Consider the following 16,023-nt stretch of genomic DNA (forward strand, 5'->3'; position numbering starts at 1 on the left):
TTATTACACTACTTGATATTGGGTTATAATTTCAAAAATACTGATCTGGTCTAAATCCCTGTATTACTATACAAATAGGCCCCAGGAGAAGAAATGATTCTTCTAAGATCTTTCAGTTAATTCACTGCAGTGCTGAAATAAGAGTTAAGGACACCCAACTTCCAGTGTTGGATTATTGTCCTCTAATGACTTAAATTGCTATTATGCTTTTTTTTTTTTTTTTTTTTAAGTAGGTTCCACATCCATGTGATCGACACCCAAGCCAGGATCCAGAGTCAGATACTTAACTGACCAAGCCACACAGGACCCTAAATTACTATGACTCTTAGGTAGCTACACCAGGTATTTCTAGGGACGTAGAAAACAGAGGAATCATTAACTGAAGGCACAGGAAACTGCTCTGAGGGTCCTTTGATGATCCCTGTGCAGGGGACTTTCTCCATTCTTAAGGAGGCTCTGCCGCGCAGTGTGGCTTTCCTAAGAGCATCTGGAGGATACTCCTGCCTTCGTTCTCTACCGGTTTTTTCTCTTCCCTCAGAACATGAGATTAGATAAGGCAGCCTGGCCCTACCATCGGCAGGGATTTTGTCTCTCACCCTTTCTTACTCAGGAAATCACACTACATGCCCAAAGGCATTCTTCATTAAAAAAAATAATAATAATTTGCAGGGTGAAGATTATTTCTTCGACTCTGCCAGTTAAATGGCTCAGGTTGCCAGTAATGAAGCTGCTTTATTTAATTTTTGCTGACTAGGAACTGGGTCTAACAGACACACACCCAACACAATTTCTTTTTTTTTTTTTTTTTAAATATTTTATTTATTTGACAGAGAGAAATCACAACTAGGCAGAGAGGCAGGCAGAGAGAGAGGAGGAAGCAGGCTCCCTGCGGAGCAGAGAGCCCGATGCGGGGCTCGATCCCAGGACCCTGGGATCATGACCTGAGCCGAAGGCAGAGGCTTTAACCCACTGAGCCACCCAGGTGCCCCCCCCAACACAATTTCTTAAAATGTTGGCTTTCTGTCATGAGGTTTGAGAAGAGTACGGGTAGTATAAGAGGAAATTTTCCCGTTTTCTGTTTTAAACAATTTTCTGAGAAAAAAGGAATTTTTTTAAATGATTCATTTGTTTGTTTTAAGTAATCTCTATATCCAACATGGGGCTCTAACTCAAAACTCTGAGATCAAGAGTTGCTTGCTTCACTGACTTAGCCAGCCCAGTGCCCTTAAAAAGGGAGTATTCTTAAAGCATTGTTAGAGAAATCAAACTAAAATAACTTAATTTATTTGAATATTTAAAATGAGAGTCCCACACATTAAATATGCTAATGAGTTTAGCTGTACACATATTTTTAGAAAGTATTTATAAGTATATTTACTATGATGTGCAGTAATGTGTCATATAAATTAGAAATGTATAAGATAATTTACTTCTTTGGCTTTTAAATTAGTTTCAAGTAGACAAAGCTTCTTTTGTATGTAATGGAAAAATTGGTTTGTCCGATATGAAGATATTGTCATTAATCAGTAACAGTTTGTATATTAGTTTAGAGATTCAGCAAAATAAGAATTACAATTGAGAGAATGAAATGTGTAAACCGGTGATTCTTCATAGTTACCAGTACCTGATCTCGCTTGAGTTTATATGAGATGTTGGAATGTATTTCTTAGCATTAAAATACCCTATTTTAATATCTTTGATTTATAGTCATACAGGACTTTGAAGCTCATTTCTTGGCAACATCACAGAATCAAAGGTCCAAACGGTCTGTTTTACTTATAAGAAGAACATAATACAGTGTTTATTGATTGATAACTTTTAAAAGACTTGGAATTTTGACTCTTAAGTTGGTTGAGGCTTCAGAAAGTACTCATTCATTTGTGAAAGTTCTCTTTTTACACAAGTCTTTTTTACAGTCAAACAAATGTTTGCTGAATAATGCAACACCATATTACAGAATGGGGGCACCAAAGGGAGAGAATATTTTACAGCTGTGAAGTTTTTCTTTTTTCTTGTTCCAAGGCACAATGCTTGAAGGTGGAGTCGTCTGAAGGCAGGATGATCAGAAGCAGGGACTGACCAGCTGTTCACTCATTTTAGTCATGTTAAATCATCCGATATGCCCGTAAGAAGAGAAATGTCAATTGATTAATGAGCCATAGTATTGATTTTGTTTTCAGACTGCTAAAGGAGATTAAGCTTCCAAATACAAGTGTTTCCATAAACCTTTCTTTTCAAACAGGTGCATAATGAAAGTAAGCACAGAGTTCACTGAGGTTGGAGTTCCACGCTGGGATCCAGGACTTCCATTTGATATTAAAAACAGTGTGGTGTTGGGGCTCCTGGGTGGCTCAGTGGGTTGAAGCCTCTGCCTTCGGCTCAGGTCATGGTCCCAGGGTCCTGCAATCGAGCCCCACATCGGGCTCTCTGCTCGGCGGGGAGCCTGCTTCCTCCTCTCTCTCTGCCTGCCTCTCTGCCTCCTTGTGATCTCTGTCTGTCAAATAAATAAAATCTTTAAAAGAAATAAATAAAAATAAAAACAGTGTGGTGCTGTTGTGTGCTGGGCTTACAGTCAGCCGACCTGAGTTCTGGCCGTGGCACTCATCAGATGATGAGGCTTATCTCAGAGAATCTTGAAAACTGTAATAATTTCAGTAAGAGGAGATTCAATATAGAACATCAAAATAATTGAAATACTATGCTGCCGTTCTCATTGCATGTCAAGGATGATTGTAACACAGTGGGTACAAAAGTCAGTTTACAAAACAGTAATTACGGTCTAATTTTTTTTCTTGTAAAATATATCCCCCCCACCAAAAAACCAAACACCACAGGGGTGTGTGTATGTGTCTGTGTGCGTGTGTGTGTGTTAGTCTGAAAATAATAATTTTTTTTGTCTAGGAAATACAGAATAACTTATCCAGATAGCTGAAGAGAGCTTGCTGAGATGTAAAGTTGAAATTCTTGTGTTCAGTGATGCCTGTGGGTTTCATTTATTTTTATTCTCTATCCTTTGTGTCTATCGGTAGTATTGAGTATTTATTTTCAGAGCTATTGGATCCTTTTCCATGGGAAGAAATGGATGGCCACAGGTGGTTTTCATTTTTTCTGCATGAGGCATGTGCATTGACAGCCTTTGAGACCTTAATGCTTTATAATATGCAGGTGCTTTTATTGTTTATAGAAGTTCCTAGTCCTTGTTTGAAATTTATTAAATGGTGTTCCGTCTGTAAGCCTCCCTAAATTCCATAGATTAATTAGCCTTTAAAGCAAGGTTGCCTTTTATCTAACTGCAGTATAAACTCTTCCATCTGGGAACCTTCTCTGTCCCGCGCTTGCTCAGTGTTGCATGTACTTCAGCACTCGGGTATTAAGTATTAATTACAGACATTGACATTCCCAGTCACCATGAAGAACTCTAAGAACAACAGTAGATTGAACAAAGTGGCATTGTCCAGAGAGTAGTTTGACGTGGTGAATAATCCATTCATCATGGCTTGCCCACTGCTGTGTGCGTGCGCACATGTGCGCGGCATTATGGGGGGGGGGATGTGGGGGGTAGTTATTCCATAGGGAAATTTTACAAGTGACAGTTCTGTAAGTTAGCATTCTTAGGAAGTTTTAGTTAAAGGAAGAAAAGAGAAAAACACCCTCTTTTGACATCCCATGTGGCTTTTTTTCCTTGCAGGTTCTGATTGAAATTTTGTTGACAGTGTTTACTGCAGAGAGATTGGTTTTGGTTCTTTTGAGGGAATGTAGCATGGGTTTGGAATTGTGTTGTTTTAAAAGAAATCGATATTAAATGATTTAATTCTGTTTACTAGTCTCAGTAAGAATTATTGAATACCGTGGAGTGGAATGTTTACTTTTTATTTTTTTTAAAGATTTTATTAATTTATTTGACAGAGATCACAAGTAGGCAGAGAGGTGGTCAGGGAGAGAGAGGGAGAGAAGCAGGCTCCCTGCTGAGCAGAGAGCCTGATGCGGGGCTCGATCCCAGGACCCTATGATCATGACCTGAGCCGAAGGCAGAGGCTTCAACCCACTGAGCCACCCAGGAGCCCCTGGAATGTTTATTTTTTAAAAACATATAAAGTCAGGGGCGCCTGGGTGGCTCAGTGGGTTAAAGCCTCTGCCTTCGGCTCAGGTCATGATCCCAGCGTCCTGGGATTGAGCCCCGCATCGGGCTCTCTGCTCAGCAGGGAGCCTGTTTCCTCCTCTCTTTCTCTCTCTGCCTGCCTCTCTGCCTACTTGTGATCTCTGTCTGTCAAATAAATAAATAAAATCTTAAAAAAAGAACATATAAAGTCAGTAATTCAGTCATCTGCTTACTTAAAATTATCAACTTAATGTTATTTGGTCCTTTTTATGGACTTAACTTTGGTACCTCACCCTCTGCCTCAAATAAATTAGATTAATGCTGTAATAAATAGGTTCCATAACTTGTTTAGAAAACATGACAAACATGATTTTACTCAGTTAAGTTTTGATTATGGTAGATACTGAGGGTAGGAAAGAAAAAGGTAGTATTACATGGTTTTGGTTTCCAAGGTGGTTGAGAGAGAGAGTTAACAGTCACAAAACAGTTTAGACCGTTAAGTGTTCAGGTGTATTTTCCAAATTACAAGAGCACAAGACGTTCGGGGAAGATGGTTTAGCATAATCAGAGTGCAGAAGGTCCTTAAAATTAAGTTAGTGGAGGAGAGAGCATCCTAAATTGGAAGTAAACACTATAACTAAAGGAATGACTTAGGCATGTGTGCAGATCTTGGAATGGCCTTACGTGATAAGTACCTGGCTGTGGATTGACTAGTTGTCAGGTTAGGGCTGGAGATATGGTTGTTGAGAGGGGTGGTCACATTATGGGAAGGCTTTGAAAGCAAAGGTGGTCGGTGAGGACGCATGAAGCTCGTTTTTGCAATAGAGTGGCAAGATAAACAGTTTAGTTTCTCCCTGGTGAGTTATCTTACAAATGGCAGATAGGAAGAGATTGGAGATCATTGAACATATTTAGGAGATGATTGCCATGATCTGGGGATGAGTTAGTAAGGGCCTTCCTTGGGAGGGTGAGGGCAGGAAGAGATGAGATAACTGAGACACTCTGTCACCAGAAGAAAGTTGGTCATTAGCATATCCTCAGTACATGTTTAATGAATCAGAGGTTGAGAGAGGGAATAAATATGGCGAATGAAGGGAAAAATCAGTTAATGGTCACTTCTTCCTAGATATCTTGAGACTTATTTACCACTGATAGAAGATGTATCGGTAACAAATCTAGGCAGAGGGAGATGATGCAGTTTGTACAGACTGAATTCGAAGTGATGGTGACTTTGCAAGTACAAGTGGCCTTACAAGTCCTGGATGTGTGGTTCTGGAAAATAGTTCAGGGCCTGAGACATGGAGTGAAGTGTATGAATGTGTACGTATATGGATATGTAAGGGCACTTTCTGAGAGTTTTTTCTTTTTTTCCTGAGGGAGTTTCTAAAGGGAAAAATGGAAGATCAATAAATAAGCCTTAGAAAACATCAGAAAATATCATTTTAGGTTTTAGAGGCCCACTTTTCATCATTTGATTTCAGTTTGCTTAATTTGAGTTAATATCTTTTAAAACCTTTTTTAAAACAGCCAGTAACTTGTGTTTGAACAGTTTTGTTTAAAAATGATGGGGAAAAAATCAGTATATTCCGATCTGATTCTAAAAGCAGGATATTTCTGATTTGTTACAACTTTCGCTAGATTGCCGTGCTAAGGAGACAGCAACGTATGATAAAAAATCGAGAGTCTGCTTGTCAGTCCCGCAAGAAGAAGAAGGAATACATGCTGGGTTTAGAGGCCAGGTTAAAGGCTGCGCTTTCGGAGAACGAGAAGCTAAAGAAAGAGAATGGATCTCTGAAGCGACAGCTGGATGAAGTCGTGTCAGAGGTAAGTGTTACTGAGGCAGCCCGATGAGGTCCCTCCCCTCATGCGCTCTCTTTCTTACTCTCTCAAAAACAAAACAAAACAAAAAAAAAAGGAAGAAGGAAAACACAAAATAAAAAATTTTAAGGTCTTTTCTCTGTCTACCTGACTACTATTATGGTTTTTGCATTTTGTTGCCATGCTAGTCCCGATGAAGTCAATCTTCTTAATTCTGTCTATGAAACTTCCTGTCTCAGAATTTCCTACTCCAAAGGGATGTCTGTGCCTACTGTGTGGGGCTTTTCCCACTGTTCTCTCTTGCCCTGACTGAGCGCATATTAAGGGATTTAAGAGACAGGGAAATAAACTACAGATATCTTTTAAAATTCTTTGAAGATCCATAAAATGTTAAATTGTTGAATTCTTTCCTTTTGGGTGCAGAGGAGACTGCAAGGGAATGGCCCTTGTGTTTCTCCCCTCTGGTGTCCCTCTCTCCTTTTCCCTTGCTGCTGCCCCAGGGAACCTAGAAGGCTCTGCTCTAATCTTGTGAAAAGTACTGTTTCCTCACCTGTGAGGTTTTTTTTTTTTTTTTAACTATAATAAAATTGGTGAAGAGGAGTGTGCTTATCTTAGATGTTGATTTTTGTGAGAGCGATATGCGGTTCAGCTGTATTTAACGTGGTTATTTCTTTCAGAACCAGAGGCTTAAAGTTCCTAATCCGAAGCGAAGAGCGATCTGTGTGATGGTAATATTGGCATTTATAGTGTTCAACTACGGACCCATGAGGTAAGCGGACAGCCGTCTGTGCTGGGTACTGATGCTGAAAATTTCAGTTCTCATTCTTTCAGCTCTAGTCATAAGCCAGAGAAAAACAGTCTTGTTTTGTTCTCCTCAGGGACAATATTTAGTTAAGAAGAGGGGGAAGAAGAAAGATTGGTTCCTCTTCCTTGTTCTTCACCTAGGTCTGGCAGAAAATTCATGATGTTTAATGAAGAAAGGCTTCTGTTACCAAACACATCAGTGGTGGGCCTTGAAATCAGACTGCCCGAGTTCAAATGCTTGCCCCTGCACTTGGTAACTTTGTTGTCTTAGGCAAGTTACTTAACCTCTGTGCTTCAGTTCCTTACCTTTAAAATGATGAAGCCTTTATCATAATACTGTAACCTGCCTCCCCCCATACTGTAATGCTTGAGCGGCCTCAGGGATTATAAGACACTTGTGTGGCTTCCTCCCTAGCTGGAAAGTAAACAGCTAGAGCCGCAATTAGCAGTCTCTGATTGAGTGGGTTTGGAATGGGAATCAAGAATGCAAATATTTTATCGTGTTCTAGTTGATTGTGGTACAGGTTTCTAGCTAATCACAGCTTGAGTAACACTTTTTTTAGGTCTGAGTTGTAGAACACTAAGATTCAGAGGAACCCTGGAGACCCTCTTTTCCAGACTCCCACTTACCGTGGCACATTTGATCAGTGAATGAAATCAGTATATCCTAGGTGCTGGGGAGTCCACGAGTAATTAGACCCAGGCCATACCTTCAAGGATCTCATGGTCCAGCTGAGAAGACGGACAAGGCAAAGGATGACTCAATTATAATGTGGTGAATGTAGGAAGAGCAGTGTGAACAAATTACTAAAAGAGTATAAATGAGAGTAAGAATTCCTTGAGAAGGTTTGCGTCATGTTCATAGATGCTCAGAACAGATTTGTTGGATGACAGTAGAAAGGGAAGTCCCTGCAGGAGAAGCTGAATCTTGGAAGTGGGATAGCAGTTTGCCAGCCGCAGAGTATGGAAAGAGATGCCAAGCAGAGGGACCACAGTAGTTACAAGGCACAGTTAGGAAATGGCTTGACACCTTCAGGAAAAAGTGAAAAATTCACATATATCTTGTACGAGTGGGAATGTGTATGAGGGAAATGGGGCTACAGGTGTACCTGTGTACAGGTATACAGTGGGGGCCAGATACTGACGAGCCTCGCGTGCTGCGGTGCAGCGGGGGCCACCGCTGGGTTTTTAGGTGGGGGCAGCATGATCTGTTTTGACATTAGGAAGGTGACTAAGGGTGGTAGCGAGAATGGACTGGACTGAGCAGATGGTCTTGGCAGTGACAGCGCCGGGAGGCTGTTGGTGTGTTTAAAGTGATACATACGAGTCTGGATTTGGACTGTGGTGACCGAAAGGACAGGCTGTCTCAGGGTGCGCCTCTGATGTAGACTCTGGGGTTTGCTGACTGACACAGAATGGGACATGAGGAAGAAAAGAGAGAAGCTAAAGATAATTCCAAATTTCTATCTTGAGGGACTAAATGGCGATACTCTTATTTAAGGCAGAAAATAGGAGGATGAATCATTTTATGATGGAGGATAATGGTTTTTATTAGTATGGGAAGTTTGTGTTCCTCACTAGATACTGGGAATTACCGTGACAGACAGACAGACAGATGGTAGTGGAGTAGGTGAGATTATCCAAGGAGAACAAGTAGGGGAAGAAAAGTAATGAGAATCTGGGGAAACCAGCATGGCAGACTCAGGAAAAGAAACTCAGAGTGAGTGGTGTTAGGGACAGAACCAGAAGAATGGTTTTCTGCAGCCAAGAATGAAAGAATTTCAAAAACAGGCTTGTTGGGGCAGAAACCTGAGGTGAGAACATTGAATTTGGCAACTAGCGCTTGATGGTTATCTTAGAGCTTCTCTGTGTTCCAGGCTTCGTGCTTGACACTGTTTTATCAGTGTTCATTTCATAAGGTGATGTCCAGAGGCAACACGTTTCCTTAGTCACTATCTTCTGACCTGTGTAGACTGTAGTGAAACCCTTACTTCCTAAGAGCTCATTTTTTTCACGCAGCCTAAGATTGTGGTAACTGTTTCGAAGACATGTATTATTAAGTAAAATCCCCGTATCTTTTTCACATGTTTGATGGTCAAGCTAGGTCATTCCCATTTTATTTCTACATAGTTTCTAAAAAAGATGTAGATCTTGTATTCAACTTTCATTATCATTTGGTATTAGCACAACTCGCTAGAGTAGTTGATACCCCATCATGGAGCCCCAGATACCCGTCTGCTTTTTACTACAGTGATTCAGTGGAAAGAGGTCATACTTCTGAGTTGACCTATTTTTGAGTTCATACTGTATTAGACACGTTACACAGAATATGTAGAAGAGATACCTGGAACAAGCATTTAAATTATTAAAAAAAATTTTTTTTGCTACCTGTTGATATTTTACCCATATCCTTCATATTAAAATTATTTTGTCATTTAACTCTGATAATGGCAGTCTCAGAGGCTTTATGCAGTAGCCTTTGGTGGACAGTAAAGCAGATGGGGTTGGGCTGTAGGAAGTGAGGATGGGGCTGGTGATCCACCTTGTTGTGGGAACCCTCATGAGTAAATAGAGATTTGTGGGGAAAAAAAGACAAAAATTTTAAAATGGATTAATTATGTTTATAGCTACCGAGGGTAGAGGGGGTGTGTGGGAATGGATCTCATTTCTGTGAGCAGATAAGTTGATTCATTTTGGAAGGAGGATACTATGGCCCTCTCTTTTTTTTTTTTTTTTTAAGATTTTATTTATTAATTAGAGAGAGAGTGAGAGGGAGCATGAAAGGGGAGAAGGTCAGAGGGAGAGGCAGACTCCCCATGGAGCTGGGAGCCTGACGTGGTACTCGATCCCGGGGTTCCGGGATCATGACCTGAGCTGAAGGCAGCCGCTTAACCAACTGAGCCACCCAGGCACCTGACTGTGGTCCTATTTTCTCATGAAGATTTTGTGTCCAAAAAATTAGATGGACAGTGAAAACAGCAGAATGAAGAATGGAAGAAAGCCTAAATATTTGCAAGTCCTGAGGAACAGGCAGAGGAGATCTGTGTGTCTTTGTGAAGGCTTGAGGAGCAGAAAGCAAGCAGCGGGAAGATTTAGGAAGTGTGCAGATTTTTAAATTCAAACATGTTAAAACCTAAGCCTTTGCTTTGAAGCAAAGTAACAAAGAGCTGGAAGGGGTGGATAAATATCGAAGTATCTCAACAGGTTGGAATACCTCCAGACACCAAGAAGGAAATAGAAAAGAAACTGGCTCATAAAAACCAGGAACTATTTCTTCTAGACACAATTTGGTACGGATGGTGAAATATCAAAGCCGAGAGGGTAGCGGTGGTCTGAGAGGCTAAACCTGGCCCGAACCAGCGGTGGCAGTGGACATGTGCCATCGCGGATGCTCTTCAGGAACATTCTTGACTGACCCTGTCCTTTGCAGCCTCTTCACTGCAAGACTGAAGATCTCAGGGCTGGGAATCTGCCAGAGGAGCAGAAACTTCCCGCTGAACCTTACTAATACTACCTGGAATGCCTTTATTGAATAACTCCCATACCCATGGCTGTGTCTGTCAGTCTACAAACCTTAAGCATTATTGGGTTTTAACTGGTATCGAAAAAAGCAAGATTGTGTGTTCTAACTGAACCTTTCTTAAGTACCACAAAACTAAGCTTGGCCAGACAAACAGACATTTAAAGGAGAGATTTCCAAAGCATTTTAAATTTAGGAAACGAAACGCTTTCAGAACAGATCCCATTACCATAATAAAGTTGTCAGTGTTGTTTCAGATGTTCCATGTCGAATTGAACTTCTGTGCCGTATTGGTATGGGTCCAAGTGAAAAAATATATAACACACAAGTTTGCTGCCTATAGGTATGCCTTAAGAAACATTTCCTGAAGGCCCTTGTGGTGATGAAATGTAAATACATCTTACATCTAAAGTAAGAGAGTTTTGTGCAGTACTGCTGACTAGTTTGCAGAGTTTTAGATTACCGAATAGTCATAACACAGAAAACGAAAATAAACCAAACAGACTTAAAAGGGTTAATTTTTCTGACCTTCTTGATGTTGTGTGGATGGTAAAAACGGCATCTAGCTTTTTCTGGCACAGGATTCAAAGTGCTGGCCCCCTCTGGGTGGTCTGTAAAAATAGTAACTCTGGGCAGCAGGGAGTGGCTAAACTGGACAAAGGTGAATTGGGAGGAAACCCTCTTCTTACTACCCATTAGGGTTGATTCTGGGATTATCAGTCCTATTTTATAGTTAAAGAACTGGAAATTTAACAGAGGTCTTTTTAAAAAATTATCATGGAAAACTCTGCCTTCTCTACTATATATACCATAAGTGTTTATTTCCTCCCATTGTTCGAGGGCTTCTGTTTTTTGGCAATATGGTGGGCTAGCAGTATAGAGAAACTCTTTGCAATTCTATACACCAAAAAATGCCGGATTAACAAACAAATCAAAACTCTGTTATGTAACGGGTGAACCCAAGACAGAGTAAGGACTTCTTAGAGGCCAGAAATGTAAAGATAACATGAATCCATTATAAGCTAGCATTGGAAGTGGTGCTATTTCCTGATCCTCTGGCCTAGAGTCTGGTGACAGGAAAGCTGTGGGGTCCTGAACAAGGTAGGAAGTCACAACTGAGCCCCATCCCCCCTTCCCAAACCCAAATAAAGCTGGAACTTCCAAAGAATGACATTTTCATTTGCTAAAAAGAGGGGAAAAAGTAGGTTGTCATATCACATAGGGAGAGCATTGACAAGTACCTGTCTTGGTATTGACTTTGAATAGGACGGAAATAAAGAAAAAAATCTCGCATATCATTACATGTCTTAACTCACGCAGGTTTGAGCCTGAGTTTATACTACTATTGTGACACTCCTCAAAAAACCAAGCCAAAAATGTAGTTTAAGTGGCCCTGTGTTGGTACTGCTAGGCTCCTGGTGGAAACAAATGCACAGTCTTCTCAGAGGAAAGCGCCGTGGACATCCTTCTAAAAAACTGCAGATCCAGTTCCAACTGACCATGAGCCAACATCACCTCCCTTTCCCCCGATCATTAATCACACTAGGAAACAAGCCACCCTGAGCAAGAGTTGGAGGAAATAGCAAACTACAGAATAAGACTCGGAAGACTGCAGGTATTTGAGTCAACAGCTACGAGTGTAAAGTAAGTATGTGAACTAGAAGAGGGCTTCCAAGAATGGAAAAGGAACAAAAGACTCTCAGAAATGATGCACACATTTTGAGAAAATCTAGAAGTGTGATAGTAAGTTAAAATTAGAAAATGCCCAGGTTAAAACAACAAAATAGGCACATTTGAAGAAAGAAATTGTGAATGGGAAGATAGGGCTGAAGGAAATAAAGAGTGTAACAGAGAGGCGAGATGGAAAACATGGAAGAGATTTAAGAGAGGAGGTCACACTGCCCTCGCCAAGTAGTCAAAGTAGCACTTATCAGACATTCTGCCATCTTGTACCTCCTGAAGAGATGCCCTGGAAAGGATACAGTATCACTTCTGTGATATTCTGGCCAAAGAAGGAATAATCTTAATTTTCTAATGAAAAAACAACAGATAAATCCATATAGAGAGGATAATGTATAAAATAGCCTGTGATCTTAAAAAGCATTCAGGGTATTCAAGAAGAAGGAAAATAACCTCAAAGGATGGTTTGAGACACAGAAACGAATGGCCAGAATGACAAAAATAATAGTTGTAGCTGAAGCTTTCTGAACAAGTTGGTGATATAGAACATGAACAATGTCTAGTTTGTAAGGTTAGAACAACTCAAGGCGGAAGTATTTTCTGTACAGTAAATCCCTGATAAATTGAAAAGGGTGTGATGGAAGTGAAACCATTCAAAGTTCTTGTTTGAGAAGTAGGTAAAAATATTGATCGTTTAGACTTATTTAATTACATTGCATTTTAAAGTTTTGGTTTAACTCCTAGCAAAATGTAATTGTAGTGTATCATTTCAAAATCTAGTGGAAGAAGTATCACTGAATGAGATGGACAGACTCAGCCCAAAAGAAGGCATGAAAAGAGGGAAGGAGACTACTAGAGTATGAAGGCACAAAATGCGACAGTAGCGATGAATCTAGAATAGTACCCGTAACCACAGTATGTGGAAATGCACTGAACTCTGCACTTGGAAGGCAAAGATCGTCAGACTGGGGGTGCGGAATGATAAGCAGAATTCAGCTTTATGCCTTTTACAGGAGAAACACCTAAAGGTGTCAGGCTCCAGAAAGTCAAAGTTTAAAGTCAAGGGATAGAAAAAGCCAATAGCGAAAAGAAAGCTGGAGTTGCTGTATTAATGTCAGACACATATACTTTAAGGAGAAAGTGTTACTAGACATAATTATTGAACTGTTGATCAGAAAGTTAGTTTACCAGGAAGATACATGATTCTCAGTTAGTATATACCTAATAAGAGCTCGGAAACAATCGTTAATAGAACTACAGGGGAAACTGACATTCCACTGCCATAGTGGGGAATAGGAGTGTGCCTCTCTTGATAGAGCGCGCTGAGATTGGAGAGGATTTGAATGTCACTATGCAACCTGATGACCATTTAGATAAACACTGCATTTATCAACATACAGAGTTTTTGAACCAGAGCTGGAAATGTTAAAAAAATAATTGATCTGTGCTAGATCATAAAGGAAGTCTCATCAGATTTCAGAGACTAAAATGCAGACTACATTCACTGTGAGTGTAATTAAACTACAAATCAATAACAAAAAAAGGTAAGAATTTCAGTTCTACTAAAACTTAAAAACACAATTCTAAATAACTCATAGATCAAAGAAGAAATCATAATGAAATGATTACTGAATGATATTAAAAATACTATTTATCAGACCTTGTAGGAAGTTACGTATTACATGGAATAAGCAAATTGCAGAAGAGAGTTTACAGTAGGATTACATTTATATCAGGTTCAGACCGAAGAACTGCACAGTCTGAATGTGTGTACATATGTGTGAAAGCTGTAAAAGAAAGCAAGGGAACTGTTACTACAAAATTCAAAAAGTCACGTTGAGTAAGTTTAACTCACACGTAGGCCAGGCTAAGTATTTCTGCCTGGTGCTTCCAAATCGTCCTGTTTACATATCATAGAACTTGTCACACTAGCTAGTTCTTTGCTGGTCTGTCTTCACTGCTATAGCTCTTGTGTTTTCTTTTTTTGGGCGGGGGGGAGTTCTCCTGCAGTTCATTTTTTTATTATATCCTCAGCATCTAGGATAATATGTACAGTACATGGCATATACTAAAAAAAAAATGCTGTACTGAATTACGAGGCAGGATTTGTCAGGCTGACAAGGAGAGATGGACATTCCAGGTAGAGTTAGGGAGGATGGCTTTTTACGTCAGTAAGAAGCAGTCAGAGATGGCTAGAGCTCCTCCGCCGAAATTTTAGATCATGCTTGACATAGTGGAGCTCCTTAATAAAATCTTTGTTGGATGTGGTTGAGTGACGAAACAGATGAATGAGGGACTGCTGGAATGTGAATGAGCATAGACTGTCCCGTGGCGAGTGGAAAGCAGTAGGGCTGAGAGGGTAGGCTGTGGCCAGTCCCTTTAGGGCATCATGTTCCCTGCGGAGGAGAAGACCCCAAACAGTGACCATTGTACGGTAACATTCTAGTGAGTACTAGTGGTGTGTTTTGTGAGTGTCATACAATGAACGGGAGGTTAGTGGAGATGGTAATTATAGGAAAGGCTTCACCCGGGAGAATGGAATTAAAGATTTATAAGGAGAGAGACAGCGGTTCCGTGGGAGGTGAGGGATGCATGACACTAACCAGCATATGATACGGAGATGGAGAAGAAGTTATTTCCCCTGTCTGCCCTTTTTGTTGCCTTAAAAAAAACAAACACGAGGCAAAAAAAGGTCTTCACTTCCTAGGCCTTTTATGAGTGATTAGATTTTCTTATTTTTTTTCTGGTTGTGTGTTTTCTAAGACACCTTAATTTTCATAACCCGTTCTCTCTATCTCATTACTGCTACTTTCTGCATTACAGTGGAGTCTCTTCTCATTTTTCATACACTTAGCCTTGTAGGGATGTTGGAATTGGATTGGATATGGCATAAGTGGTTATCAAGTTTAAATTTTTTGAGGTGGAAGAAGAGATTTTTTCATTGTAGGGTGGGGGCTTAATTTTTAGAATTTTGTCTTCTTGGGTTCCTCCGTTCTTAAAGCAGTGTTCACACAGCTGATGTTGGTCACACCAGAGACAGGGTTTTCATTGCTGCTCTGTGCTGATGTGTTTTTGTTTTGTTGTTATGTTAAGTTTGTACCTTAAGACCATTTTGACATTAGGGAAGTTTCACCCTCCCCCATACCTCAACGGCTGATGTAAATTTCAGACTTGTACAGATATCCAGGAAATAGGGTAGGTTGGAGGGAATGAGCAGTGTTCCTTTTAGACATTCGTAAAAATATTTCTTGGTTGAGGAAGTTGAATTAATTTAAGAAAAATGGAGGAAATAAGGGAAGAGAAAGGGAAAATAGATTAATCTTGATGGAAGAAAAGAATTTCCAAAAGGTTCTGTTGGCAACATAAAGTTTAATGAGCAATAAATTGTGTTAAAAATACTTCCGTCTTTATAAAGCAGGATGGTTAAGAGCTAGTTGGAGAAACATCGGTCTGAACCGTACTTGCAGTCTGTCGTTTATTCTGAGTTCTGTGGACGGTTGAGTCATGACAGGGGCTAAAGTTTTTATCGCAGAAGTTTGAGGTTTTGCAAATTCTCCTTGCCTGCTTAAAAGTTGGGATGAAAAAAAAAGTTCGGCTGATTTTTTTCTTGCATTTTCTCATAGTGGTTCTTGACCATGGCTGTACGTTAATAATCACTAGGAAATCTTCCAAAGGGAGGAGCCCTGCCCAAAACTTGTGGAATCTGGTAGGATGGGTCTAATTCAGTTGTTCTTGAACAAAATGTTTTTCCCTCTGGTGATTCTGAAGTATGTCCAGAGTTGAAAACTGTGCACTGTTGTTTTTCTTTCTTCTATATATACCTTGGCCTCTGTGGAAATTGTAAGAGTACTTACCCATTGAATTTAGAGGATAATGTATATAAGAGAAGTTTTGTTTTTTTTTTAAGATCTTATTTATTTGAGAGAGAGAGTGAGAGAGTGAGTGGGGGCAGAGGGGCCGAGGGAGAGGGAGAAGCAGGCTCCCCGATGAGCAGGGAGCCCGATGCGGGGCTTGAGCCCAGGGTCCTGGGATGATGACCTGAGCCGAAGGCAGACGCTTAACCAACTGAGCTACCCATGTTACCTGGGAAGTTTTGTTAAAT

At 40.3% G+C, this 16,023-nt stretch overlaps 1 protein-coding gene across 1 annotated transcript in view; it reads left to right on the top strand.

The window, feature by feature from the left end:
- Positions 1-16,023, top strand: part of ATF6 (activating transcription factor 6) — a 208,921-nt gene that overhangs the window by 50,597 nt on the left and 142,301 nt on the right. The window contains exons 9-10 of the mRNA XM_045983346.1: positions 5,738-5,923; positions 6,595-6,686. Of these exons, the coding sequence (XP_045839302.1) occupies positions 5,738-5,923; positions 6,595-6,686 (278 nt within the window). The remainder of the gene's footprint in view (positions 1-5,737; positions 5,924-6,594; positions 6,687-16,023) is intronic.

The sequence above is a fragment of the Meles meles genome, chromosome 17 (assembly GCF_922984935.1).
Source record: "Meles meles chromosome 17, mMelMel3.1 paternal haplotype, whole genome shotgun sequence".
NCBI classification, from domain to species: Eukaryota; Metazoa; Chordata; class Mammalia; order Carnivora; family Mustelidae; genus Meles; species Meles meles.